At 44.1% G+C, this 26266-nt stretch overlaps 2 protein-coding genes across 3 annotated transcripts; both read right to left on the bottom strand.

The window, feature by feature from the left end:
- Positions 1–12172: 12172 nt before the first annotated feature.
- Positions 12173–17756, bottom strand: DUSP6 (dual specificity phosphatase 6). Of its 2 annotated transcripts, XM_033221112.1 has the most exons (3): positions 15740–17756; positions 14690–15127; positions 12173–13654 (listed from the first exon to the last, which is right to left on the bottom strand). In XM_033221112.1, the coding sequence occupies exons 1-3, from the start codon at positions 16137–16139 to the stop codon at positions 13347–13349; spliced, it is 1146 nt and encodes a 381-aa protein (XP_033077003.1). In that variant the 5' UTR covers positions 16140–17756; the 3' UTR covers positions 12173–13346. The 2 variants fall into 2 exon arrangements, with proteins under 2 accessions (XP_033077003.1, XP_033077004.1); XM_033221113.1 differs by lacking the exon at positions 14690–15127 and having other exon boundaries at positions 12177–13654.
- On the bottom strand, positions 17624–24431 carry LOC117089649 (formin-like protein 16). Its single transcript, XM_033221114.1, has 3 exons — positions 24238–24431; positions 22101–22179; positions 17624–21185 (listed from the first exon to the last, which is right to left on the bottom strand). Exon 3 carries the CDS (start codon positions 18485–18487, stop codon positions 17654–17656), a length of 834 nt encoding a protein of 277 aa, XP_033077005.1. The 5' UTR covers positions 18488–21185; positions 22101–22179; positions 24238–24431; the 3' UTR covers positions 17624–17653.
- Positions 24432–26266: the final 1835 nt, after the last annotated feature.

Below are 26266 nucleotides of genomic sequence, written 5' to 3'. Positions count from 1 at the left end.
TTGCAAATGATGACGCTGAGATCCAGTATGTTAAATTTATCCCAAAGAATTTATATGCCCCTAGAAGTTTCAGATAAGATTAGAATTTCTCCTTTTGAGATCTCTTAGCGGAAAGATCAAAGGCTCTGAGGTCAGCCAAGCCTGGTTTCAAATCTCAGCGCTGCTGTTTACCACTTGGCGATCCTAGATAATTAATCACTCTAAACCTTCATTTTCCCATCTATACAATGGAGATAATAAGAGCTGAAAGAATCCAGAATATAACACTGTGAAGAGTTTTCTTCTAAACACCCATTATCTGCTTAAAAGCAGAACCTCCCAAAAGAATTCAACTGTTAAAAATCCCCTCCCAGGAATTTTGTAACCAGGAAAGATTGAAATCACCTAAACAGTCATTGTCACAAAATGATTGTATCTCCCATCTATTCTCCTACAGGCCTATTTATCTTTCCTACAAGTCATTTGTTTTCCTATAAATAATCTTCTCCCTTTCTCCTTCACCTATTCCTTCACCTCTCTCCTTCACCCAATTCTAAGCACCTCCTTTTCAGTAAGTTCTCAAGTACTTCTGTGAATAAAAATATATCTTTTCTCTGGCTAATCTATCTTTTGTGAGTTTAGTTTTCAAGCCTCCAAAAGCTAAAGCTAAGAGGGTAGACGAAAAAGTTTCCCTCCCCGCCAGAGTTAACATGTATTAATTACTTACAACGATCAAGGCGCTGTTCTAATCATACTGAATGTATTAATTCAGTTACTTCTGACCATGTCTTTTTTGTTATTTTTCTTTTAGAGATAAGGAAACTAAGGCATAGAGAGGTTAACCAACTTGCTTAGCGTCAGACAGTTAGTAAGTGATGGAGCCAGAATTTGCACCTAGCAGTCAAGCTCCAGAACCCTTGTGCTTAACCACTGTATGAGAGTAGCCTTACCTCACAAGAGGGTACTAAAGGTGAGATGAGATCATCTGCACACAGCATCCGACCTGGCACAAAGGAAGGGCTCCATAAATGTAGATGCCATTTTGACTATTAGAACACCATCTGTCAATCTGCTGTTGATAAAACAAAGGTGTTTCCCATCTCTCATCAAGAGATTAGGGTAGCACAAAGACTCTAACCTGTAAGCAATGTAACTAATTTGTTTTATTTAGCCACAGCTTAATGGCCAGTGTGGAGGGTATTGGAGTTCCAGAAAACAGACAAGGACGCGAGAGCCAAAGGATAAAAATCTGTCAGAGGTATCCAGCATCATTCAATGGAACTTAACCTTCCAGTAACTTAAAAGGTATGGTTTTGTCTGTTTTGTTTGTTTTACCACAGAGCAGGAATATTTCTCTTGATCTTAATATAACTTAGAGGAAGTATGGCACAAACCCCCTTGATTTTGATTCCAGCCTCATCAGCCATGTTGTGATTGCAAATTCAACTCTATTCTCACCCTGGGAAGAGAGTAGTCTGTACCATGAGCAATATACCATGAGAAGAGTATAAAGCAGATGTTAAGAAGTTGGGGTTTTGGCTGGGCACAGTGGCTCACGCCTGTAATCCCAGCACTTTGGGGGGCCGAGGTGGGTGGATCACCTGAGGTCAGGCGTTTGAGACCACCCTGGCCAACATGGCGAAACCCCATCTCTACTAAAAAAATATATAAAAATTAGCCAGGTGCGGTGGTGGGTGCCTGTAATCCCAGCTACTCAGGAGGCTGAGGCAGGAGATTTGCTTGAACCCAGGAGGTAGAGGTTACAGTGAGCCGAGATTATATCACTGCACTCCAGCCTGGGCAACAGAGCCAGACTCCGTCTAAAAAAAAAAGCTGGGCTTTCAAGTCAAGTCAAACATCCCTGTGAGCAAATACCAGCTTCACCAACTACCTGGGGAACCTTCAGCAAGTTACTTAATTTAAACTCTGAGTTTCTGTTTAGGCATCTAAAAGATGGAAATGTAATATCCCTACAAAACCTATCTCATAGGATAATTGAGCTGGCCTGATGGCAAACAGCACAATGTGTTATTTTTTAAATTCATAAATTGCACCAGGCATGGTGGCTCACATCTGTAATCCCAGCACTCTGGTAGGCCAAGGTGGGCAGATCACTAAAAGCCAGGAGTTCGAGACCAGCCTGGCCAATATAGCAGAACCCTGTCTCTACTAAAAATAGAAAAATTAGCCATGCATGGTGGTGCATGCCTGTAGTTCCAGCTGAGGCGTGATAATCGATTAAACCCGAGAGGCAGCGGCTGCTGTGAGCTGAGATTGTACCACTGCACTCCAGCCTGCGTGACAGAGTGAGACTCTGTCTCAAACAAACAAACAAACAAAAATAATTAATTGGCTTTATGATTTATCAGTCTCTTGCAAGAAGCTTTCCATGACCTTTCCCTTCCACAAATGGATATAACAAAAGAAAAAAAAATCCCCTGCTTCCCTGAATTTTTGCAGTACTTTTATGAAAGCAGTTTATGTTACACATTACGTGACAATCGAAGTGCTGAGCATTTTACATGCATTTTCTTATTTAATCCTGATAACAACAGTGTGAGGTAAACACCATTATTATTTCCACTTTTTAACAGATGGGAAGAGAAAAAAAATGACTAAGATTAAGCACCTGGCCTAAGGTTACACAGGTAGCTAGTGATGAAGCTTGCTTATATCTGAACTGCAAGAGTCTAAATCCAGAGACTATGTTCTTTATGGTACTTGTTACTCTGTACCTTATAATGATTTATGTTCAAAACTGTTTTCAAGGCTAAAAGGTCAAGATTTGTGTCTAACTTATCTCTTTACGGCCCTCAGAACATTCCCTGAATATAATAGGTTGTCCATGTCTTGTTGAATTAATAAATGAATAGTGGCATCCATAATTCCATTCCCCAGAGCCTCATCAATTATAATTTATTTGCATTTTTCTAGGTGCTTTACATCAATTTTCTCATTCAATCTTTCCAGCTCCATCAGCTAAGTGTTAATATTATTCCCATTGCACAGGTGAAGAAACCGAGGCTTGGAGAGACTTGTCTGAAATTGAGGATCTACCCAGACTCGCCAAGGTCACATGGCTAACAAGTGATAGATCTGGGTTCACATCTGGGAAAACTGAACCCACTGAATGAGCTTGTAACCATCACTTCTCAGATAACAATAGGATCAGAACAGAGATGACCTCATCAAACCATGGGCATAATTTATGGTACACTGAGCCAGCATCTCTCATTTTCACAGTTTTAAACGTGAATTGCTTTTGTCAAAGTGTTAGAAGGGACTCAAAAATGTGAAACCTTGGATGGAGATCAGTGTCAATTCCAAAATTTCCTTATAGGAAGGGTTTGGGAATAGCAATCTCATTGAAATCAGGGAAGGGGGATAAGGATTTTTGAAATTATCATAAAGCTATATTTTCATATGAAGCTCACTGTTTTGTCAACAATATTCTATTATTGTAGGCTTCTGATGGATATTATAAGGGCAGATTAAAGAAGTAATCACTATTCTGCTGGAGGATATATTAAAAATGTGTATTTCATCAATCTGTATGTAACCCAATTATGCCTATCATTTTTCAAAAGTGATTTAAACATCAATAAAGTGAAAATTCAAATCTACAGATGACACCAAGATTTTTTGACAATTCAAACATCATCGTGACAATAATAAACGTCTGGAAGGTCTCATAGAGATGTGTGAGTAGCCAGTAAATAGTCGTGCTCAGTGCAGTTGGTTGCACAGGAATAGCTGCAGGAAAAGAGAACCCACCTTGTGCTCAGAAGACCAAGGGCTCCGAGTGCAGACGTGATCCAGGAAAAGGATGATGGCATCATTGCCGACCATTCCCTAAAGGGGTTGGTCCAATGTATTGTGGCAGTCACAAAAGCAAGCATCATCAGGAAGGATGTCAAAAACAAAATAGAAAGCACAATCTTATAAGCGTTTGCACACACGCACACACATATACACAGAGAGACACCAGAATACATTGGCTCCAGAAATACTGAGTATAGTTCCAACCATCAAACCTCAAAAATGGCATAATGAAACTGGAACTTACTTAAAGGAGGTCCTTCAAATGATTAGGGTTTGAAAAGAAACCAGAGAGACTTTAAACACTTCAGCCTAGAAAGACAAAACATAAGAGTTGGTGCATCAGGCTGATAAAATCACAAAGGGTACTGATTAAGTGAACACAGATTCTGGCACCAAATCCCAGCAAAGCAGACCTAGAAGCCCTGGTAAAATTAAAACAAAGTGCTTTTAGGACTATTTATATTTTCAAGTGCTACTTTATAGAACAAGTAATTAAACTAGAGAAAAAAAAATCATAACTCTAAGAGAGTCTATAGTTGTGAGCCCATGATAGTTATGGTGCAGTTATACCTACACTGTATGCTCAGCCTTTTGATGTCCCCCTTTGGAAAGACATCTAGCAAGCTCCCTTTCATGCTGTTATTCTTTGAAGGCTCTAAGAGAGGAGATGCTAGATTAAATATTGGTTTACTACACATGGCAGATCTGGTAATTCCCAAACAGGACAATCAGAAGAATCACCTGAGAACTGTTTATAAAAGAATGGATTCCCAGGCTTCATTTCCAATGATTCTGACTCAGTAAGTCTGGGGCTTAGCAACCCTAAGAGAAAATCCTTTCCATAGGTGAATCCAAGATATAATTTGATTGGCTGAAATGGAATTATGTCCCACCCCTGAAGCAATCACTGAAACCAGAAAATGAGGCCTTTTTTTGGCCTGGGCTGGGTTATGTACCCTTCCCTATGATGGGAACGGAGTTTTCTCCAGAAAAGAAGGTAGATGACTAACATTCAGTGCCCCTGCTTCCTGAGAAACAGAACCTCAGTTATACTGGTACAAAAGTAATAGCAGTTTTTGTAATGATTTTAATGGCAAAAAAAAACCACAATTATTTTTGCACCAACCTAATATTAGGGGAAGCTTGTGCCCAGCTAAAAGTCTGTATCCCCAGCCTGTCTAGCTATGGCCATGTTGCTAATTCCAGCCATTAAGATCGTGGAGTACAAGTCTGCTGTAGGGTTTCCAGCAGGCATCTGTAAGAGAATTGACTCTGCAAGGAATCAACCTTTTTTCTTTTTCTCTTTCCTTCTTTCGATGACAGAATGTGAATATGACTGGACAGGGAATCTCTATCTTGTGACCTTTAAGATCAAAGATAGAAGAAGCCTGAATCTCAAATAATGTCATACAATTGCCCTACCAGGCTGGAATTTCCCACTCTTCACTTTTACAGATGAGAATAAACCCTCATGAATTTTGATAATTTTCAGTTGTCATTCTTTGCTATAGACTTTTGAACCTAGTCCTCCCTGATACTGTAGAATTCCACAGCTACAAGTAACTCAGAAGGGAGGATAGGGAGACAAAAAAATACAGTTATTTCTGCACTTTGCAACTTCTCTTTAAATTTTATCTCTCATATCGCTAAGCATCCTGATTTTTTATCTCTGTTTCACATCTTGAAAAATATTGTTGCCATGTCTTGCAAGGAAGTTTGTCTTTTACTACTTCCAAAGTTGGTTGTAATTCATTACTCACATCTGTCGCATCTTTTCCATATCTATGTGAAAAACTAGCCCCTCTTCAAAACTGAGTTCAAGATTTAATATAACCAAAAACACTTCTAGGCCAGCCCCATTTCAATCTAGATAATCAAAGTATCTATTCTTTCAACTCAATCTCTCTGATTCTGTTTCCACGTTTGTAAAATAGATTCAATGAGTGGATTTCAAATATTTTTAGGCATCAGTCCCACATGAGCCTCTTAGAACTCCATGTAGGGTTACACAGGTTGGGCATGGCCATTTGTATCATTTTCTTTCTGACTGATACCCTGTAGAGCTGTGCAGTATACATCCTGCCTCCAAATGCAGCCTGGTCCTTCCCCGAGGAACAAAGTTTGAAAAGCATTGTACTGATATTTTTAATGCATCTACTTAATAGAGGACTAGTATTTAGGGTATCCAAGCACCTCTGATATCAACACAAAAAATAGAACCAACACAACTGAAACTTGACAACAGATTTGAACAGGCTCTTCACAAAATAAAATATCTTATGGCCAATGAACAGAAGAAAAGGATCCAACCTCATTAGGAATCAGAATAATGGAAATTAGAATCACAATAAACTACCATTTCACATCAACTAGATTGGTAAAAACTAAAAAATTTAAACAAAACAAGTGTTTATAAAAAATTTGGAAGAGTATGAAAAGTTAAATACCATTGGTGGGAATATAAATTGGAATACCCACCTCAAAAACAATGTTAATTGTCTGAAATTGAGATTCTACACAAACTATGCGTATTCCACTCCTCTTAAACCACTGGGAAATGTGTACACATATGCATTAGAGTACATGCACGAAAGTGTTCTTAGCAGTATTGTTCATAATAGTCAAAATTAGAGGGAAAAACCCAAATTCTACCAATGTAAGATTGCCTACTCTAATGTAATACAATGGAACACTATATTTTGCAAGAAAATAATGTACCACAGCTACACTCAATAACTCGGGTGACTCAATCTCAAATATAATGTTTTCTGTGACAAAATAAAAAAATTAATATTATTTTATAAAAACTGTTTTATTTTATGGGTCAATCTAAAAATTTTGTTTGTTTGTTTGTTTGTTTGAGATGGAGTCTCGCCCTGTCACCAGGTTGGAGTGCAGTGGTAAGATCTCAGCTCACTGCAACCTCTGCCTCCCAGGTTCAAGTGATTCTCCTGCCTCAGCCTGCCGAGTAGCTGGGACTACAGGTGCCCGGCACCACACCTGGCTAATTTTTATATTTTTAGTAGAAACGGGTTTTCACCATGTGGGCCAGAATGGTCTTGATCTCTTGACCTCATGATCCGCCCCCGTCAGCCTCCCAAAGTGCTGGGATTACGGGCATGAGCCACCGCACCCAGCCTCTAATGTTAACAATAGAGTAATTTTGATGGCATTACTCTATTGTTAACATTAGAACCAGATGACAAAAATAGGATTAAAAGAACAATTACAGCAGTTGATGAAAACGTTAATGTTTTCAAGATTGGACCAAGAAACTAATATGGCTAAGCACTTTTATATCTATCTCAGTGGGTACTCACTATTACTCTCATAGCCCCACATTGAAACAACTTTCATGCAACCAAGAGGTGGTACATTGTACTTTCCAAGAATGACTGCAACAATATTTTCCATCTCTTGTGCTTTTTCAGAATTTTTCCTCTCCTCCATTAAAAGGTGGATTTTTACTCCTGTCACCTAAAACTTTGCATGCAGCAGAAGTGACCTCTGAACAGGTCATAAAAATCAATATAGTTTCCACCAGGCTCTCTCTCTCTCTCTATTTCACCCATGGAACCCAGCCACCATACTATGTGGAAATTTAGGCCACATGGAGAACCAAAGTCCCCAGCCCTAGTCCCTGGCAGAAGTCCCAATGGGCAGCCAAAGCCAAAACCAACTCGCCAGCAAAGTGAATGAACTATCTTAGAAATGAATCCTCTGGCCAGTAGTTGAACTGTCCCTGACAAAACTACACTGATGAGAGGCCAGCCTCCCCTGCTAAGCCCTGACCAAATGCAGACTTAGGAACAAAATAAATGACTGTTGTTTGAAGCCACTAAGTTTTGGGGCGCTTTGTAATGTAGCAATAAATAAATGGAACATAAGATAAAGGACATTCCTGCTACAATTTTTCAGAGAGCTAGGTACAGCCTAAGAACCCCTGCCACTCCTTCCGCTCTTTCTTTCCCCCTTCTGTTCATATTTGCAATAGGAATTAAACTGGACCCAGTGAAAAATACTTAATGTGATAAATACTTAGATTTTCCCCAAAAATAGGAAACAGAATTCTTTAGAATTAGCAACCTTTTCCAGACTTGCTTCGTGCTTTCTCGGATGTCACTATCAAAAAGTGAATGATATTTCCTCACTTTTCCTTTGAGTGTCTGAGAGTTCGTGTTTGAAGGTATGGTGGTTTAACATGTTTTCATTACATCAGTGATAGATAATAGATATGCATACTTTCTCTAGTGGCGTTTTCCATGACAAAGTAAGAAACTGAGTGGGTCAAATTGCATTCATGTGGGCTCTTAATCCTTTCCTACGTAAAAAAATAAAATGTGGAGTCTAAAATGTTAGGGGAAGCAGATAGGGAAATACAAGAGCTTGCCTGATAGTTTCTTCAGAGCTCCTCTTTGATTTGGGCACTTTAGCGGTTCCATCTAGAAACAGGTCATTGCCTTCAGCCTCTGCGGGCTCCTGTGAGGTCTTTCGTTGCCTTTTATTTTTAACTTGTTTCATCGAACCAGTGCAATGCACACCAAGGCCTGAATAAATATTTGTGAGTTGTTTGAACTTTGTTCTGTGCCCTTCAATATTCTCAGGAAATCGATTTTGGACTTTAAAGAAGTTTGAAAATTCTTTCACCATAACTGGACTGATTCAGGGCCAATTGCTAAGTGAGCAATGAGAACAAGGGAGGAACAAGGGTATTTGAAAGTCTTGTAGGATCTTTCCGAAAACGATTATGGCTGTGTGAGGAACTGCATATAAATTTACACCCAAAGTAATCCTTTTGAAGCAGCTGAAAGTCTGAAGACTGATTTCTTTAAGAGGACATTTCAAGGATATTTTCTTACAGCCAGCTACCACATGATCTGCCCTGGCTGTGTCCTAAAAACCCCCATCTCCATTATTTGCTAATTTGCTGGTCAGTTTACCTCTCTTCTTCTGTAGACCTGCACCATATGTATGCCTTCTGCTTCTCCTCCTTGCTTCTTCACACCCTTCCCCTTTCCCCTGACCCACCTCTCTCTCCCAGTTTGCCTCTAGGTGGGATCAGAGTGAGGAAGTGAACTTCTTTGGGTCCAGTTTACTTCTGTCATCCTGAAAGGGAGTATGGGCAAGGGTCAGGGTCGGGTCCTATGCTAGCTGGTAGCCATTTTAGATATTCTTAGGAAAAGTCGTTTTATAATTTAAGTGCCAATAGGACCAAGGAAGAGCAAGTTCTCTGCGGAGAAGGAGGATGGAAGTTTACCCCTGGTGGACACCTCTCTGACAGCACACCAGCGGGGGCCTCCCACGTGGCTGTGGAATTCACATGGAATTTGGCTAGTCATTTAACCTCTGTTTCCTCCACTTCCTCAGCTGGATAATGGGGACAGCATTTCCTAGCCGACATCGTGAGACTTTATAAAGGGGAGCAAATACTGATGACAAGCAATTTCCAACAGGAAGAGCCAAAGGCTCAAGGTTCAGTTCCGCAGTAACAAGCACTGGATATGCAAACCTTCTCTAACGTTATGTGTCAGGTGTCCCATAGGTGGCTTTAGGCTTTATTGGCCTTTCTCTGCCACAGTTTCCTCTTTGCAAAATAAAGATGATAATAGGACTTATCTCACAGAACTGTTTTGAAGATTAAATGAGATACAAAGTATAGTATCTGGTATTCATGATGAATGTTAGTTACTTGTTTCACCTGCTCTGCACCTCATTTTATCATGTAGTAAGTGTCACCAATCCATGAACAGAAGCTGGAATTATGAGAAAATCCTAGAATGGGAGGCAAAAACTCCCTCATTTTTATAGATAAGAAAAAAGAAATGCAGTAAGACTGGGTGCCCTGCCCAGGGCTACCTGATTCATTAGCAAGAAAGCAGGAGCTACAGTTCAGGTCTCCTAATTGTCAGGTGGGTGCAAGTCTCAGTTTTCATTCCTTTGAAGACTGTGTTGGTATTTTTATCCCCAGATAACCCTTTTTCACTCCTATTTTAACCCTAAGACCAGTTCATACGATTAACCACTGCTTTCTCTAAGTCTCCTGCAGCTCCCAGGAAACCTGCAGATAACCTCCCCTTCCCAAAAGCCATACCCCACCCCAACGCCCCTGCAAAAGGCCAGGAAAGGTAGCGCTTTCTCAGAGACCTGAGGAAGCTACTAATGGGGACAGCAGGTGAGGAAGGAGGCGGTGGAACTGCAGCTGCTGGCAAAGGTTGCCCTAGTAACCGTGCGGGCTCCATTCAGGAAGCCAGCCCAACTCCAAGATGCAAAATGATCGCCTTCACGCGGCTGCTGCAAGCACAAAGGAACCAGAGGAGCCCTGATACAGCTGGAAGAAAGGGAGGCACAGAGCGAGGTGGGGGCCCATGCTGTCAGTTACAACCTTCCACCTTCCACAGAAGAAAAAGAAGGAAAGAGAATAGCTCTTTGAATCTTCTGGCCTATGTGAACCGTAAAAACCACCCATTTAACATGAGTCCTTTGGTGAGAATAGAGGGAAACAGGCACCCCTCTGTTCACCAGCCTTCTGAAACAATATGTCAGGAGAAGGGGGAGAAACCTCAAACATTGCAACTTTATGGAGGCTCTAAGCTCTTCATACTCTCTCTCCTTTATTCAGACTGGTGACAAAGACCATTTGCTCCCAATTTATTGGAAACTTTTTTTGTTTTTTTCACAGCTTGAGCTGCTTAGATGCAGCGAGCTCCTTCTCCCCAAATTGCCGTCAGACACTTGCTGAATGGGCCAGGCTCAATTATGCTCCCTCCACAGGTTCAGCTCACACTGTGACCCTGCATGGCTTCCTGCTATTCATATGTGTTACTTCCCCTTTGTGGTAATGGCTTGTGGCACTTAGCCAGAAAACATTATTAATTTCAGAAGTGGACTAACAAACAACAAACCCACAGTGAAACGAGAGGAAGTGCTGGGGAGGCCAGCTGTCGGCTTGAGCCAAGCAGTAGGAACTCAATGTATACAGGTTCTAGAAGGAAAGAGATAATAATCCACAAAGAGGAAATGCACTAAAATTATCCACAGCCCATAGTTTAAAAAAAAAAAAAACGAAAGAAAGAAAAAGAAAAAAGAAATCAGAGAAAAGAAACCGGGGAAAAAGCACCCAGCTACTTGAGCTGCAGCTGGACAGGAAATTGCTAACGCTGCTTGCAAATCCCTACTTTGAACAGGCAGTTTAGGGAATGCCAGGAGCGGAAACCGTTCAGAACTGGATTAACACAAGCCAAGTTGAACTGCAATCCACTTCTCCTTTCTGTGCTCTTGCTGACTTGGGACACCCAAATAGGACAGACTGACTTGGTATATATATTTTTTGCACTATTTCTGTTTGCTTTTTATACTTAGTTGCTTAAAAATCACCGTGGACAGTTTTATATGATTGCCATTGAACAAAGGCCGCTTGCCTCCTGAAGTGTAGACGACCAAGCAGTCAACACGTGCCATGTAGGTGAAAAGCTCATCCTTCTCCCCACTTCACATGAAGGGACTGAGCTCATGCAAAAAGAGCCCCAAATGTAGGTATGTTCTAGTTCTCTTGATTCCATACACCTGCCTTTTATTTTGGTTTGTGTATTTTTACACCTGAGGTGAGAGGGTAGGTCCCAAGAAAAATGACAAGATATAAAGCCTTTAGCTTGGAAAGAAACTATTCAAGACAATCCCCACAGGTTTCAATAGGGGTTTCTGATCCACATCCCAAACCAGTTAAACAAAAAAGCACATTAGAACAGGGATGACTAAGTTGCCTCCTAAGTGCCAATGTAAAATTCTAAAGCCATATCCTGACACAGTGAGGAAGCTTAGATATGCCTTGCCATGCACATGCTAGGGGATGGAGACATCATTCTGGATTCATCATTCTCACACTAGGATATCTGCAGGTAGAATTGCCAGTAACAACAGACTGGAAAAGGAATTATCCCTACTTCCTCCTTGGCATTATCTCAGCATTATGGAGCAGAGGATCCTGACAGTGAAGGATAGAGAGGAGGTTAACATGTGGCTGTCATCCTGTTAGATTCTGCTACACCTCTCTGTGGTTAGTATCCAAATTTTATTCCTCAGCAAGCTATGCTCTATAGATTCATTTTTCTTCAGGGGCTTTAAAATGTTAAGCCTGAACTATACTCATAAAAGGTATTGTTCATATACATGATACAGTCAGTCCATTCTAGGATGTCATCTTTGTGACAAATGACGAAATTTCATGAACTGCTGCTGAAAAACATTCTAGGAAAGCTTAAAAAGAACTTTGCCCTGCTGTGCCTGCAAGTCAAAATCAATCCCTGAATGAAAAAGCTCTAAAATGTGTCACTTCACACATAGGTGTAACTGAGATTTTTTAAAAAATACACACTCAATAGCCAAAATAGTTATTTATTAATAATTTAAGGTTTTACATTCTTATAATAAATCCCAGCTCAAAACTTTACACCACGAACATAATGGAGAAATTTAACTCTCCCTTCTTCACAATCAAATGCATTTCTCCTATCAAATGGGTACCCATGCTCACACACACACTTCCAGTTTTATACAAATTTTTTAAAGGAAAGAAACCAACCCAAAGTATTGCATTTGAGGTGACACTCCCTGAAGAATTTTATACAGAGGTAATATACTGTTTAGCACAGCTGAAGTTTTTTTTTTTTTTTTAAGTGAGCCCATGATTTGGTGTCTTTCCAAGATTATCCCCTTTGAGACAACACAAGCCAAAATATTTACAAAGGTAAGGCATAGTCAAACTACATAAAGAGAAAAAAATCATGAGGAAGATACATGAAAAAGACTAAAGACTTCGCCATAACAAGGTCTTAGTGATAATAGTGTCCATAAAGATGTCATCAGAATTGGTAAAGTCAAGCATGCTGCAAATATACCCTTTGGATTAGAAAAGAGCACAATTTTTTTTTGTTTTGTTTTAAGAGGTGGCATACTGCTCTTTCTCCCTTTGGATAATTTCTTTTAAGCCCATCAAAGGAAAAAACAAACACAATTCAAACAAACACTGTCAAGTGATTTAAGATCAAATATTTACAATAATCAAATGGAGTATCAGATTTTTTTCCAAACTGATACCACAAATACAGAGCTGAAATCTCTCTTTGGCTCCTCTATATGCAAAATTGAATTAGTCTTCATTGAAGACAATTATATAGTCAGTTCCAGATGCAAAAGGAAACAGCCTTACAAGGCCCTAAAGAACACATGCTCCTACCCTACCATTTGGTCCTACCCTATGCGCCTGGAAGTCCTCGAATCCCAGTCCCTGCATGGGTAGGCTGTACACATGGATACAGAGCAAACCTACTGCTTGTATCTATACAGCATGTCCTGTTATTCCAAAGAGAATGGAGCAAATCTCTCTGTTAGTATTAACCAATTCCGCACTTGGTAACCTTGTCTAGTACAGACAGCTGGTGTCATTTTGACACCTGGGGCCACACACAAAGAAAGCAGCCCAGCTGATGCTGCCAAGAGAAACTGCTGAAGGACCAGACACATTCCAGCAAGGAGGGGTGTGGGGTCTTTCACGTAGATTGCAGGGAGTCCACCTGGTAGACATTCTGGTTGGAGGGGGTGGTAAAATACAGCTGCTGTGCTGGGACCCGGTTGTCACAGGGGCTGCTGAGTCCCAGTGTCCTCTCGAAGTCCAGCAGCTGACCCATGAAGTTGAAGTTAGGGGATATGTTGGATTTTTTCATCTTGACAATGTCATAGGCATCGTTCATCGACAGATTGAGCTTCTGCATAAGGTAAGCCACAGTCACAGTGACTGAGCGGCTAATGCCAGCCAAGCAATGTACCAAGACACCACAGTTCTTGCCCCGGGCTTCATCTGTGAACACAAAAAGAAAAGCAAAATCTCAGTAGACTGAAAACCACCCTTTGTGAATGATCAGTCTAAAAACTGAACTTAAAAATGTAATAGTAATAATAGTTGTGTGTGGCAGTTGAGCCCTACAAGCAGCAGAAAATGTATCATTGAAATAAAACATGTACACTGGACACAATTACATATTTCAGATATTTTCTGAAAAGAGAGCTTTTGTATTAAGTTTCTGCCAACAAAAAACTCCTTAATGGGTGGGTGCATTCTTTGCCTCAGCATGTGAATACCAGAAACCCTGCAATATGTTCGCGAATGCCTTTTATACAGACAACCAGACTGCAAGGGTCTATTAAATTATTCTCCAAATGTTGTGCAGCTAACAATGGAGGTATTCAGGCATTTTAAAAGAGAGAGGGAAGTCACAGGGGACGGCCCATTAGGAGGAACAGGATGTCGACATGGCCTGAAAATGAGTTCCTTTGTAATAGGAAATGCATTACAATGCCTGGAGATTCACTTCTCTCAGGCTTCCAGCCCACAGTTCTTCCTGCTGGGCTCAGGTTACCCACTGTCTCACTGTTACCAGTATCACAGTATCATTCAACTGGATAACATTTAGCATTCATACTGCTTTCCAACAACTAACTTGACATCCTAAAATAACTCCTAGGTTTTTTTAAATTATAAAGCAATGCCGGAATTTCTGTCTATAGTGAATACTTCTATCTGACCCTTCCCCTGAGTCCAAAGACTGTGGGAAAAATCTGTTGTCCGATTATGAACGACTGTCAAATGACTGAATTCAAAGATTCAAAGAAACAACGTTTCAAATACACCTGTAATCTGCAGCCATGTCAAATCAAAAGGCAGGTTTTCTTCCCTTAGCAAGAAGATAAACCAGAATTAAGGACGCTTTAGGAAAATTAGAGACCTGCAGTACGACAAATTAGCAAGCAGCAAGAACGATTAGCAGCTTAAACTCATGAATGGCAGGGAATTTTGCATTTAAATGTCAGAACGACGACCATTAATTAGTCTCACCTATGAAAGAAATGGCCTCAGGGAAAAACTGGGACAGGTTTTGGCTCCAGTGATCCGAGATGGGGATTTGCTTGTATTTAAACTCTCCTGCGTTCTCAAAGAGATTCGGCAAATTGGGGGTGACGTTCAGGATGTACTTGATGCCGAATTCCTCCAACACGTCCAAGTTGGTGGAGTCTTTGGCACAACCCAAGTAAAGGAAGGGCAAGATCTCCACTGGGAAGGAAGGCTGGCTGTTGGACAGCGGACTGCCATCCGAGTCTGTTGCACTATTGGGGTCTCGGTCAAGGTCAGACTCAATGTCCGAAGAAGAGTCAGAGCTGATCCGCAGGCCCCCGAGCCCCAGCACTGGCAACGGCGGCGAGCTGCTGCTACACGAGCCGTCTAGATTGGTCTCGCAATGCAAGGCGAACTCGGCTTGGAACTTACTGAAGCCACCTGCCAGAACGAGAAAAGCAATCGTGTAACCCGAGAAGCCGTAGTAGTTTTCACAGCTTGTAAGAACCGCAGCCCGGCGCAAGAAACACAAGCACCCTACGAACCCCCTTACACACAGAACCACAAATAATAGAAATACACTTTAAATGTGCACCCTCGGGAATGGAACGAACGGGCCCGCCTCGCCAGAGAACCCTTATTCGTTTGAATCCGGAAATACACAAAATGGCAACTTTTTGGAATATTTTGAAAGCTAGGATGTGCCAATTTGCATCCCCAACAATCTCTCCCGTCCTCCAAATCTTAATTCAAAATCGAACCATAGAAAATAGGGTGATGGAGGAGAATGTTCTGGGTAAGAAGGCACAGAACCCGTTATAAAGAAACCGCCGGTACTCGCAGCCGGAAGCGGGTGGATTCTGAGCCGGCCCGGTTCTCTGGTGCGGAACGCGCGGTTCGCGGCCGCTACCTTGCCGGCTGCCGGCCCCTAGGCTAGCAGCGCGGCTCCGAAGCGCCAGCTGAGCGCAGCAGAGGCATTTTCAGTCCACGCGCCCCGCCCGCAGCCCTGCGCCCCTCGCCCTGCCCCGCGCGCGGAGTTCCCCGGGCGCGTACCTTCCAGGTAGAACGCCCGGCAACCCTCGTCCTTGAGCTTCTTGAGCAGCAGCCCGAGCACTGACTCGCCGCCCGTATTCTCGTTCCAGTCACTGCTGCTCTCATCGTAGAGCACCACTGTGTCGGTGCCGCAGCGCCGGGTGAAGCGGTCCCGGTCCTCGCCGCGCGTGAAGAGCGCGCGCACCGGCAGGTTGCCCTTCTGCAGGCGCCGCAGCATGATGCCCGGGATGGCCACGTTGATGGCCGACTCGATGTGCGACGACTCGTACAGCTCCTGCGGCCGGCAGTCCATCAGCAGCAGCCGCTCGTTGCCCAGCTCCAGCTGCTCGTTGAGCCACGCCACCGTCTTGCTGATCGCCATTTCCGACGCGAAGGGCACGGGTCTGAGCGTATCTATCATGGGGGTCTAGCTGCGGGAGAGGGCGGGGTGCCTACCAGATGCCCCTCGGGGCAGGCATAGGCCGAGCGCACCGCGCGCGAAGCTGCCGCTCTCGGAGCGGGGTTTAATTCCGCCTCGCCTTACCCAAGCCGAGGCTAGCGGTTGGGGAAGACCAGACAGAAGTAAAGCCAGAGGTTCTTTCCGCACCCAGCTGCAGCCGCTGGCTGTTAGTGTCAATGAATCTCTCAATGAAGCTGCCCAGACAGTTTTTGTTCCTCCCCAGTGAATGAAATCCAATTAATTCGGACTCAGTTCTACTGAGAGGGGAGGAAAAAAAAGTCTAGCGGCTCCTAATCCCTCCCGCCAAGTCTGCACCTCAAATCTACCCGGGCGTCTTTCTCCCCGGATTATTTAAGACTCGATTTGCTCACTATCCCTTGGATTCAGTCTCGCACACCCCCTGCGCAAGGCAGCTCCTCAATGGATACAAACAGCGAGCGTCTCAATGGATACATTCTCCGGGCCAGCCAATGAGCGTGCTGCGGAAGGGGCTGTTGCCGTGGGGACGGGCCGGCTGGAACAGGTTGTGTTGATGAATTGTTAATGAGTTTGTCATTCACAAAAACGGAAAGGAATTTCCGCTCCGGATAAGCCCCAGTGCAAACAAGCTGCAACAGCGGGCTCGGCGGGAGGAAGGAGAAAGAAGGGGAGGCGGCAGCGGAGGAGGAGCAGGGCACATAAACCAGGGCACTTCAGTTGTCTCATGTTTCCTTCTGTTGAGAGTTCACACTTCGCGTCGGAACTTTTGCGCACCAATGGCGCAATTAGCATGGACAAAAGCCCTTGTTCGCGACGCTAGCGTTCGCGAGCTAGCTTTAGGAAAACTTGTGCTGACTTTTTGTTCTTTGTATTCCCTTCAAACTCATTTGGACCCAAGTTCGCCTTAACCCTCCCCTCCCCCAACCCCCCTTCTTTAGGCGGTGTGTGGCATTTGTTTGCCAGTTTTAAAGGCCCAGCTCTGTTTGCTCTGATGTTCTTTTAGCCGAGGCTGTGTTGGGGCTGGTGAACTGACTGGGCTTTAGTGACCGATGAGGTGTTAAATGCTAATCCAACATATTTCGAAACAAACCAGGATTTTGTTGAAACATTTTAAAGCAAACAAACAAACGTCTGGTTGTCCAGAAAATTAGAAGGAAACCTTTTTTCTTAAAGTAACATTTTATTTTCTTTAAAACAATGTAGAGTGCAGAAACAAACTCTTAGGTCAGTCCAGCGCTTTTACTGTATTCCGCTCCAGCGGCGTGGGGAGTTACAAGCCATTGTTCCGGGGATCTAAATCTCTCCCCCCACCCCATCACCACCGTCGCCTGCTGGGGGGTCGCGCTCGTTAATGATTTCTGGGCAAGGAGCTTGGCTTCTGACGAAACAGCCGGTCTGGCGGGGCTGCCTGGGCGAGGTGTGCTGGGACGCGCTGGGCCGGGCCGGCAGTCCCCGCCATTGGCGAGGTGCGGGGAAGGCCTGCAGGCTGCTGGCGCTCAGCAGGGGGGCTTGACGATTGGTTCCAGTTGGCAGGGAGGCATGTCAGAGGGGGCCTCCCCAGCCCTCTCCTGCCGCCGCCTCCCTTTGTCCAGCGCCGGGCACTCGGGAACACCAGTCGCGCCTGCGCGCTGCGCTCCCTGCCACCGCCCCGCTGTCCCCGTCTCCCCGCTTGGCGGGCACCGGGTTGTGCGCGACGCAGTGGACGGGTACTGGGCTGAGCGCGGGACTCCCGGTTCCATAGAGATATGGGGCGGGTGGGGGGAGCAAGGACGAGTGCCTGCCTGGACGCCCCTGGCTCCTGGCTCCCAAGGAGTCGAGGGGAACGTCTCTACCGCCCTGCAGAGCCAGCAGGTAACTTTGGGGAGGTGCCGGCCAGGCCAGTGAGCGGCGCTGGGCCCAGGCGCCGCGGGGCGGACGAACTGGAAGCCGGATGGAGGCGTGGCCGGGTGGGGGCCGCGGCGGCAGGGAGGCGCGTTCCCGGCGCGCAGAGCTCTATTGTTATATAAAAGTGCCGAGGCCGGCCCCTCCCGAGCGGAAAACCACCTGTGTGCGGCCGGCTCGGCGCGGGAGGGCCGCGGCCGGAAGGCGCGGGCCCTAATCCGGCCTCCCCTCCCTAAACCTCGGCGGAAAAGAGGCCGCGCTTTGTCCCGCCGCTGCCTGAGAGGCGGAAGCGCGGGCAGCCGCCCGGGGTGCGGCTTTGGGGAGCGTCTCTCGGTGCGCTTTGCGCCCACCGTGAACCCCGCGAGGGCGCGTAAGGTCGCGGGGTCTCCCTTCGCCCGACGCCCCGCACCCACGGGCATGCCTGCTGACACCCCCGCTGCAATTTGCATTTTTAGTCACCCGCCTCTTCCCTGGTTTGGGAAATGTAGGCTAAAAAAAGGCGGCTGTGAGGCCCAGGTTGCCAATTTTAGAGCTCTGCTGCAGGCAGGCCGCCCCTGGAGGAGCGTGTTCGACGAAGGTGGGGATTGCCGAGCTCTTCTCCGCACCATTTTTGGGCACCCCTTGGAACAAAACTCCTATATTTCACTGGGTATCTTTTAGTTTCAGCCGTGGGAGGCCTGCGCTGGAGTTGACTCCCCCCTATCCTCCCCGATCTGTCCCAGAAGTTCCCACCCCGAGACGTTTCAGTCATTGGGACCTGGGAACAGGGAGGGAAGAGGCAGGATGCCCTGCAGAGAAACTGAGAAGAGCAAACCTGTTGGCGGTTCAGCACAGCACCTCCAACAGAAGAGAAAGGGAGGGAAGTTGGGTTTCCACTTTGCCTGTTTTAATACGTAGCTACCTGAGTATGACTACAGATTCGAGAGTATACATCGAAACTGTAGTTTTAACCCATGCTTCTGAAGTCTGTTGCCAAGGGAATGGCGCATTGGCTAAAGTGGAGTTCTGACCGCTCAGTCCTAGAAATGCTGAGAAAAGGGCTTCTGGAGTGGGACGGCCCTCGTTTGCATTATGTCCCCGCTTCTTCTTAGGTATGCGCCCTTAGTTAAATCATTTAGTCGTTCTAAGTTGCAGTCTTCTTTATAATGAAGATAAAACTACCTGCTTCATAGGGTCCCTGTGACAATAAAATGGGTACGGTGAAATGTCCTAAAGTGGTGGTGGGGTGCTATTAGCTGTTGGAATTAATTTGTTATGCTTCTGAATTGAGGATCTGTGAAAAGGCCTCGGTTTGGGGGCACGGTTTGGGCATCCCACATACGCCCCTTGAGGCTTGCTTGACAGCCCGCCTGCACTCGCTCATCTGCGGGAAAGCCCTCTGAGGTACTACCCTAACCGATTTCATCCGTTCCAATTCAGCTGTCAAGTAAAGGAGGTGTTATCGTAGACCAGGATCAAAATCCTTTAGCACGGTTATCAGAATGGACCCAACTACATTTCTGACTTCTCCCTACTGGTTACCTTTGAAACACTGTGTTCTCCAGTCACAGCAAACTGATATAACAATGCCTATTAGGCACTTAACTACACGATGGGTACCGTCTTGTTTCTGTGTTTGCGTGCATAATTTCGGACAGTCTTCAGAAAAAACGTAAATGATCCCCATTTACAAAGATTAAGGAATTTGCCCAAGGTCACACAGTAGCAACAGAGAGTGTCAAGACGTGAGGTCAAACCCTTTACAGACTCTTAAGGATGCCCACATGCACGGATTATATATAGTGTTGTGGACACTATACTCACCTCCACTTGGTATTCCCTGCCCACATATGAAGAATCTCAAGGGAAGCATTTTGAATTTTGACCTCCAGGCTTTCTCCAGCCTCACGTTTTTTGTTGCATCCTTCTTACAGAGGTCAAAGATCAAAAGTTAGGCTACTTTCCCTTCTCCTTTTACACACCAGTGGTTTTCTTTGCACGCAACTCTTCATCAGTCAACCATTCACTAAATGTTGCGTCTTCTCTCTCCCTTAGAATATGCCGTAGATCCTAATCTTCACAAGTGCCATTGCTTATCTAGTGCATCAGCACAGCACATAAGCCTGGGTTCAAACTTCTGTCACTCACTGGTCGTCTGGGCCTCACTTCATTCATTCATTGAGGCATTTATTCTAGATTCCAGGAAAGCAGCAGAGAATAAACAGACAAGAATAGCCTGCCTCACTGAAGTTTACATTCTAATGAGGACAGTCCAATAAAACAAATAATTATATATTAGAAAGTGAAAGCGCTATAGAGAAAAGGCAAGAAAAGGAATTCGGAAGTGTGTAACACTGGGAATATATATTCCTCCCTCAAAGGACTGTGAGGTAGAGACAACTGAGATGACACACGAGAAGTGTAGGGCACAAAGTCCGTATTCAGAAGATGATTTTTAAAATATCACCACTTGGGGGAGGGGAGGGATAGCATTAGAAGATATACCTAATGTAAATGACGAGTTAATGGGTGCAGCACACCAACATGGCACATGTATACATATGTAACAAACCTGCACATTGTGCACATGTACCCTAGAACTTAAAGTATAATAAAAATTTTTTTAAAAATCGCCACTTCATTCCTGCATAAGGCATGCTGTTGGTGGTGATCTTGCCATTCCTGTGAGGCACTAAGGAAAAGCTCTCTTAGGAGATAAGGGCTCTAGTAGTTGGAAGAATTACAGGCTTCCTTAATTCTGGAGGCCTTGGTGCCCTTCAGAGGATATCATTCATATGAAGAGGGCTGTGTTTAAAGACTGGAGATAGCAGATCATCTGTGATCCATTCTCATGAGTGCAGAGAAGCACTTTCATAGATTCCCATTTCTCTCTCTGTGTGTGTGTGTGTGTGTGTGTGTATGTATGTGTGCACTGAGCACCTGTGCTTGCGCTTGAATTCCTCCTGGTGTTTCCCTCTGGAAAGTTCCTTAAAAATTGTTAGTTAAAAGACAATTTTTTAAAAAAGCTATGTCCTTTGGTTATAAAATTTTCTCAAAGCAATTCGAGAAACATTCCAATTTTGCAGGAATTTACCTGAGTTCGAGGACACTTGCGATTTATAAGATCCAAATGGGCTAGCATGACCTTTAATCTTCTTGGAATAATCTCTGTGAATACAATGACATTTCTTAACACATCATGTGAAAACAGTTAAACAGATTTTCAGCAAACAAGAAGAGTTTGGGAAGTTCTGACTTAAAATGTAAATGCATTTAGGGGTCCCAGGTAGGCCCTCAAAGTGACAGTGGCTTTCAGTGCAGCTGAAACTTCAAAACTGAATTTAACCGCATTTGGGGTGCACAAAACTCACCCTAAAGTCTTCTGACCAGTCCTTTTAAAAGATACCAAAAGGCCAGGCGCGGTGGCTCACGCCTGTAATCCCAGCACTTTGGGAGGCCAAGGCGGGCGGATCACGAGGTCAGGAGATCGAGACCATCCTGGCTAACACAGTGAAACCCCGTCTCTACTAAAACTACAAAAAATTAGCCGGGCGTGGTGGCGGGCGCCTGTAGTCTCAGCTACTCGGGCGGCTGAGGCAGGAGAATGGCGTGAACCAGGGAGGCGGAGCTTGCAGTGAGCCAAGATTGCGCCACTGCACTCCAGCCTGGGCGACAGAGCGAGACTCCATCTCAAAAAAAAAAAAAAAAAGGAAAAAAAGAAAAGAAAAGATACCAAGAAGTTGTACCACAACAGTAGCAACTGAGGAACACAAGAGGCCTAAGGAACTGACAACAGGTAACGTGACTCATAGGCAGTGATAGGCTGTGAGAAAGCCAAAGTGAATTTCAAATAGCCCCCAATTAAAATTCCATGAGGGCAGCCCCTGGGAATTGCAGATCCAGGTTTGCTATCAAACTGCTTCTCACGTGGAAGCTCCGTGCAGCTTGTCCCATGATGAGGAGCTGCAAGGTCTTACTGAGCACGGGTTAATGATTTCCCCAAAAATGTGGGGGAAGGGGAAAGGCAGGCTAGGTTAGACCTCAAGGCAGAGGTAGCTGGACAGCAACACCAGAATCACTCACCCACAGGCATATCTAGTGGGAGAGTGGAGCTTCCCTGTAAACGAGATGGCACATTCGTGCATTGCCAGGATGATCCCACCTGAAGAAAAATATGAACTATTGTAAAATTCAGACCTTAGCCAATTTGGCTAAGCTTTTAAAAATTATGGTCTTCGTCAGCTTTCTTGCATTTCTGTTTCCAATCATCTGACGAAAGACAAATTAATTTACATTCAGGTTCCCGTAGAGACTTTAACTAGAATTTTTTTTTAAAGCTAGACAGTCTCTAGCAAAGAAATTCATTTAAAGATAGCAATGTTAATTTTTTATTTCAGATGTTTTAATTCCATCCCTTCCACTGGGAAAATATTCATTGATTCTTCTTCCTTATCCTTTATTTTTACAAAGCAGGAAATGTAAAAAGTATATATAAATGTATATATAAGAAACTGTCACGACGTTGGCATTTCTGCAGTACATATCTGAGTAAGCGCATTTACCTTCTTTTGGAAAGGAGATGACGGTACCTTGTTTCCCATTGTACTATTTCGAAAGCCCCAGGGATGATCCTTAGTGGGAAAGTATAGCTTACATTGCCAGCCGGGGAGGTGAGAGGCTATAACCTTCTGGTGTCCTGTAATGAAGCACCACACATGTGGTGTCAGGGGCATTATCCATGTTGCATCTACATGTGGAGTATTTGCCTTGAGCCTCCCTGTGTGGCCTATGTTTCCTCTGGTGACTTTTCTCTCCATCTTGTGTTGCGTTATTTATGCAGGTGTGAGTAGTACATATGGCTGTTGTGTAAGAGAACTCATTAGTTTTCTAAGTGGGTACTATTTCCTGCCACCCCATTTTTGCTTCAGAAATCAGTGGAAGTAACTGTGTGTATCCACAATACAGGAATGCTCTAGCTCACTTTTTCAAACTTAAGAACTTGCGGATCCCCCAAGAATATATTAATAGAACCCTAGGGAGCTCCAAACTCCAGTCTAAACAACACTGCTTAAGGCTGTTGGTGGGTTAATTATAAAAGTTATATCTGGACATATCTGAAATACCAACATAGTGGCTACAACTTACTCTACACCAACCATTGCACAGGTTAAATTTAACCATTGTGATTACCTTGCAAAAAAGTATACCATTATCACAACTTTATGGTGGGGAAGCCTGGGCTCAAATGTCAGGTAATTTATGCTGGAATCCAAACTTGCATCTCAGTCCCTTCAAAACTCCTTAGTACACACTGCTCCCAACCTGCTGAGTGGCCCTAAATGAATTCAACCTGGTCTACCATAATAGCTTCTACATAATTTGTTAAATTTTATCTTGCTGGTCCAGACTAGGACTTGTGGAATCAGGCCAACCCGGATTCTAATCCTAGCGTACCTACTTTCTGGCCCTGTGACTCTCAGGGAAACCATTTCATCTCCCCATGTCTCAGTTTCCTTATCTGTAAAATAGGAATACTCTATCACAGAGCTGTTGCAATCAATGATTTATATTTGTAAAGGGGGTAGAAACAGTCCTAGAACAATAACTCATTGACTGCTACATGTTTTTATTGTTACACACACACAATTTTTTTCTTTTTTTCTTTTTGAGACAGTCTCACTATGTCACCAGGCTGGAGTGCAGTGGCACGATCTCAGCTCACTACAACCTCCGCCTACCAGGTTCAAGCAATTCTTGTGCCTCAGCCTCTCAAGTAGCCGAGATTACAGGCGTGCACCACCATGCCCAGCTCATTTTTGTATTTTTAGTAGAAATGAGGTTTCGCCATGTTCCCTAGGATGGTCTTGAACTCCTAGCCTCAAGTGATCCACCAGCCTCCCAAAGTGCTGGGATTACAGATGTAAGCTACCGCACCCGACCATAGCTCTTAATACATGTTTATTGACCTTGCTGAAAAGGGATCACATAACAGAAAAAAACATTACAGTGTTAATTTCGTTCTCAGGAAGAGAAAAACAATCCATACACATGTTTGAAAAAAAGTTTCAAAGAACAGAATCAACTGCTTTACGGCCCCTGTTAGTTGCTGAGGTAAGCAACCCAGAAAGTGAGGTTTCTCAATGGGCTGAGATACCTGGATAGTTTTGGGACAGTGAAAACACACTGCATACCAGGGGTTCCCCATCATTCTAGGATTCACCTGCTGAAGTAGCAGGCACTTTCCCTGTTCCATCGATGCTGGCTTATAGCTGATCCCATGGACTGCATGTTGTGCAAGAGGGGAATTGGAAATCCACTAGCTTGAGCCACATGGCCGTTGTCTCTCGATCTGGGTTCAAGGCACCTAATGGAAACACACATTTATATTATGAGTCCTGCATGTAAGAAGTCCCATTCTCTGGGAACTTCCTTTCTCCCTCTGACTTCATGCCCAGCAGGAGCTTTTCAGAACACAGGGAAGGGGAAGAGGGGAGGGTCAGAGCTGGGCATGAGAGCCACTCTCCCATGACTGGAAGGAAACTTCCATTCATGGACAGATGAGAAAGGCTGTGCTAGAAGCCACATTGTAGAAGCATACCCAGCCTTGAGTAAACAGACACCTGCTTAGCACAGTTTCTATACTAATTTTTGCACATATAGGATTCCAAGTTTAGTTTTATTAAACATTTGATAGGTATATCCTTTGGTATAAATCCTTCAGGTTTTTCTGGACCTACCAGAAGTTTTAGGTTCCTTACCCAAACCTCAGAAGGAAACCCAGCCGAGCATGGTGGCTGATGCCTGTAATCCCAGCACTTTGGGAGGCCAAGGCAGGCAGATCACGAGGTCAGGAGATCGAGACCATCCTGGCTAACAAGGTGAAACCCCGTCTCTACTACTTAAAAAAAAAAAAAAAGCCAGGCATTGTGGTGGGCCCCTGTGGTCTCAGCTATTCGGGAGGCGGAGCTTGCAGTGAGCCGAGATCTCTACTGCACTCTCAGCCTGGACTACAGAGCGAGACTCCCTCTGAAAAAAAAAAAAAATAGTGTAAACTTTTGCTAGGTCATGCCACTGCCTAACGAGTTTCCCAGGGAAAAAGCCTTACTGATGGGATTTCTCTGTTCTTTTGTTATATTTTCTGTATGGTAATTTACTTTTGTTTTTGGCTTAACACAAATTTATTATTTTTCAGTTCTGTAGGTCATAAGTCCCCAGTGGGTCTCCCTGGACTAAACCCAAGGTGTCAGCAGGGCTGCTTTTCATTTTGGAGGCTCTAGGGGAAAACCTGTTTCCCTGATTATTCAGGTTGTTGGCTGAATGTAGTCCTTAGCGGGGTAGGACTCTGGTCCCTGTTTGCTTGCTGCGTTCCCAACTTCTAGAGGCCACCTGCATTCCTTTGCATGTGCCTTGCTTCCTGTGTCTTCAAGGCTACCAATAGCAGGTCACATGGTTTTCATGGCTCAAATCTCTGCTGCCTCTTCTACCGCTGTATCTCTCTGATCTGCTCTTTGTCTTCCTCTTCTACGTTTAAGGACTCATGAGGTTACATTGGGCCCACCTAGGTAATCCAGGATAGTCTCTCCATCTCAACGTCTTTAAAGTATCTTTTGCCATGTAAGCTAACATATTCACAGGTTCCAGACATTAGGGCCTGGATATCTGGGAGGTCATGCTGCCTACATGTGGTTGTCTTGAAGAGACAGGTAATTTGTTGGGAAGAGGGATGGGGGACCTTTTTGGAGTGAGGGAAATGTTCTATATCTTGATTAGGGTGGTGGCGGGTATTCAACTGTTAAATCTTTAAAATGTTAGTTTAACATCCACATTATTGCATTTTCCAGATTTTATATTTTGCTTGTAATGATTTATTTAGAAGCAACTTTGTGTGAGGCATTGTATTGTAATCATCTCATGCATTGTTCCCTCCTAGTACTCTGGTATTATTACATAATAAGTTTGTGTTAACTGATTAAGTTTGATGATGCAGTATAGTGACTAGAGTCTTTCAGGTACATATTGTTCCACTTTATGGCTATTTTCCATTTCAATTTAAAGGCCAAAGGGATTTTCCCATTTACCAGTTTATTATAAAAGCTACTATAAAGGATACAGATGAAGAGATGTGTAGGGCAAGGCATGTGGGAAGGGACTTCAGTTTCCATGCCCTTTCCAGGTGCACCACACTCCAGGAACCTCCATGAACTCAGCTATCCCAATGCTGCAATGATTTAAGTAATTCAGTGTAACCA

This window comes from Trachypithecus francoisi, unplaced genomic scaffold (assembly GCF_009764315.1).
Source record: "Trachypithecus francoisi isolate TF-2019V2 unplaced genomic scaffold, Tfra_2.0 Lachesis_group11, whole genome shotgun sequence".
NCBI classification, from domain to species: Eukaryota; Metazoa; Chordata; class Mammalia; order Primates; family Cercopithecidae; genus Trachypithecus; species Trachypithecus francoisi.
The sequence above is the reverse complement of the archived record's forward strand: the minus strand, read 5'-3'. Positions and strand labels throughout refer to the sequence as shown.

Excerpts from the sequence above, each read along its gene's own strand:
- LOC117089649 (XM_033221114.1), bottom strand. The coding sequence starts at position 18,487 with ATGCAAATTGCAGCGGGGGTGTCAGCAGGCATGCCCGTGGGTGCGGGG.
- DUSP6 (XM_033221112.1), bottom strand. The coding sequence starts at position 16,139 with ATGATAGATACGCTCAGACCCGTGCCCTTCGCGTCGGAAATGGCGATC. Across the intron at positions 15,128-15,739 it reads CCGGGCGTTCTACCTGGAAG|GTGGCTTCAGTAAGTTCCAA; the intron begins GTACGCGCCCGG and ends TCGTTCTGGCAG. Across the intron at positions 13,655-14,689 it reads TGAGGCCATTTCTTTCATAG|ATGAAGCCCGGGGCAAGAAC; the intron begins GTGAGACTAATT and ends TTGTGTTCACAG.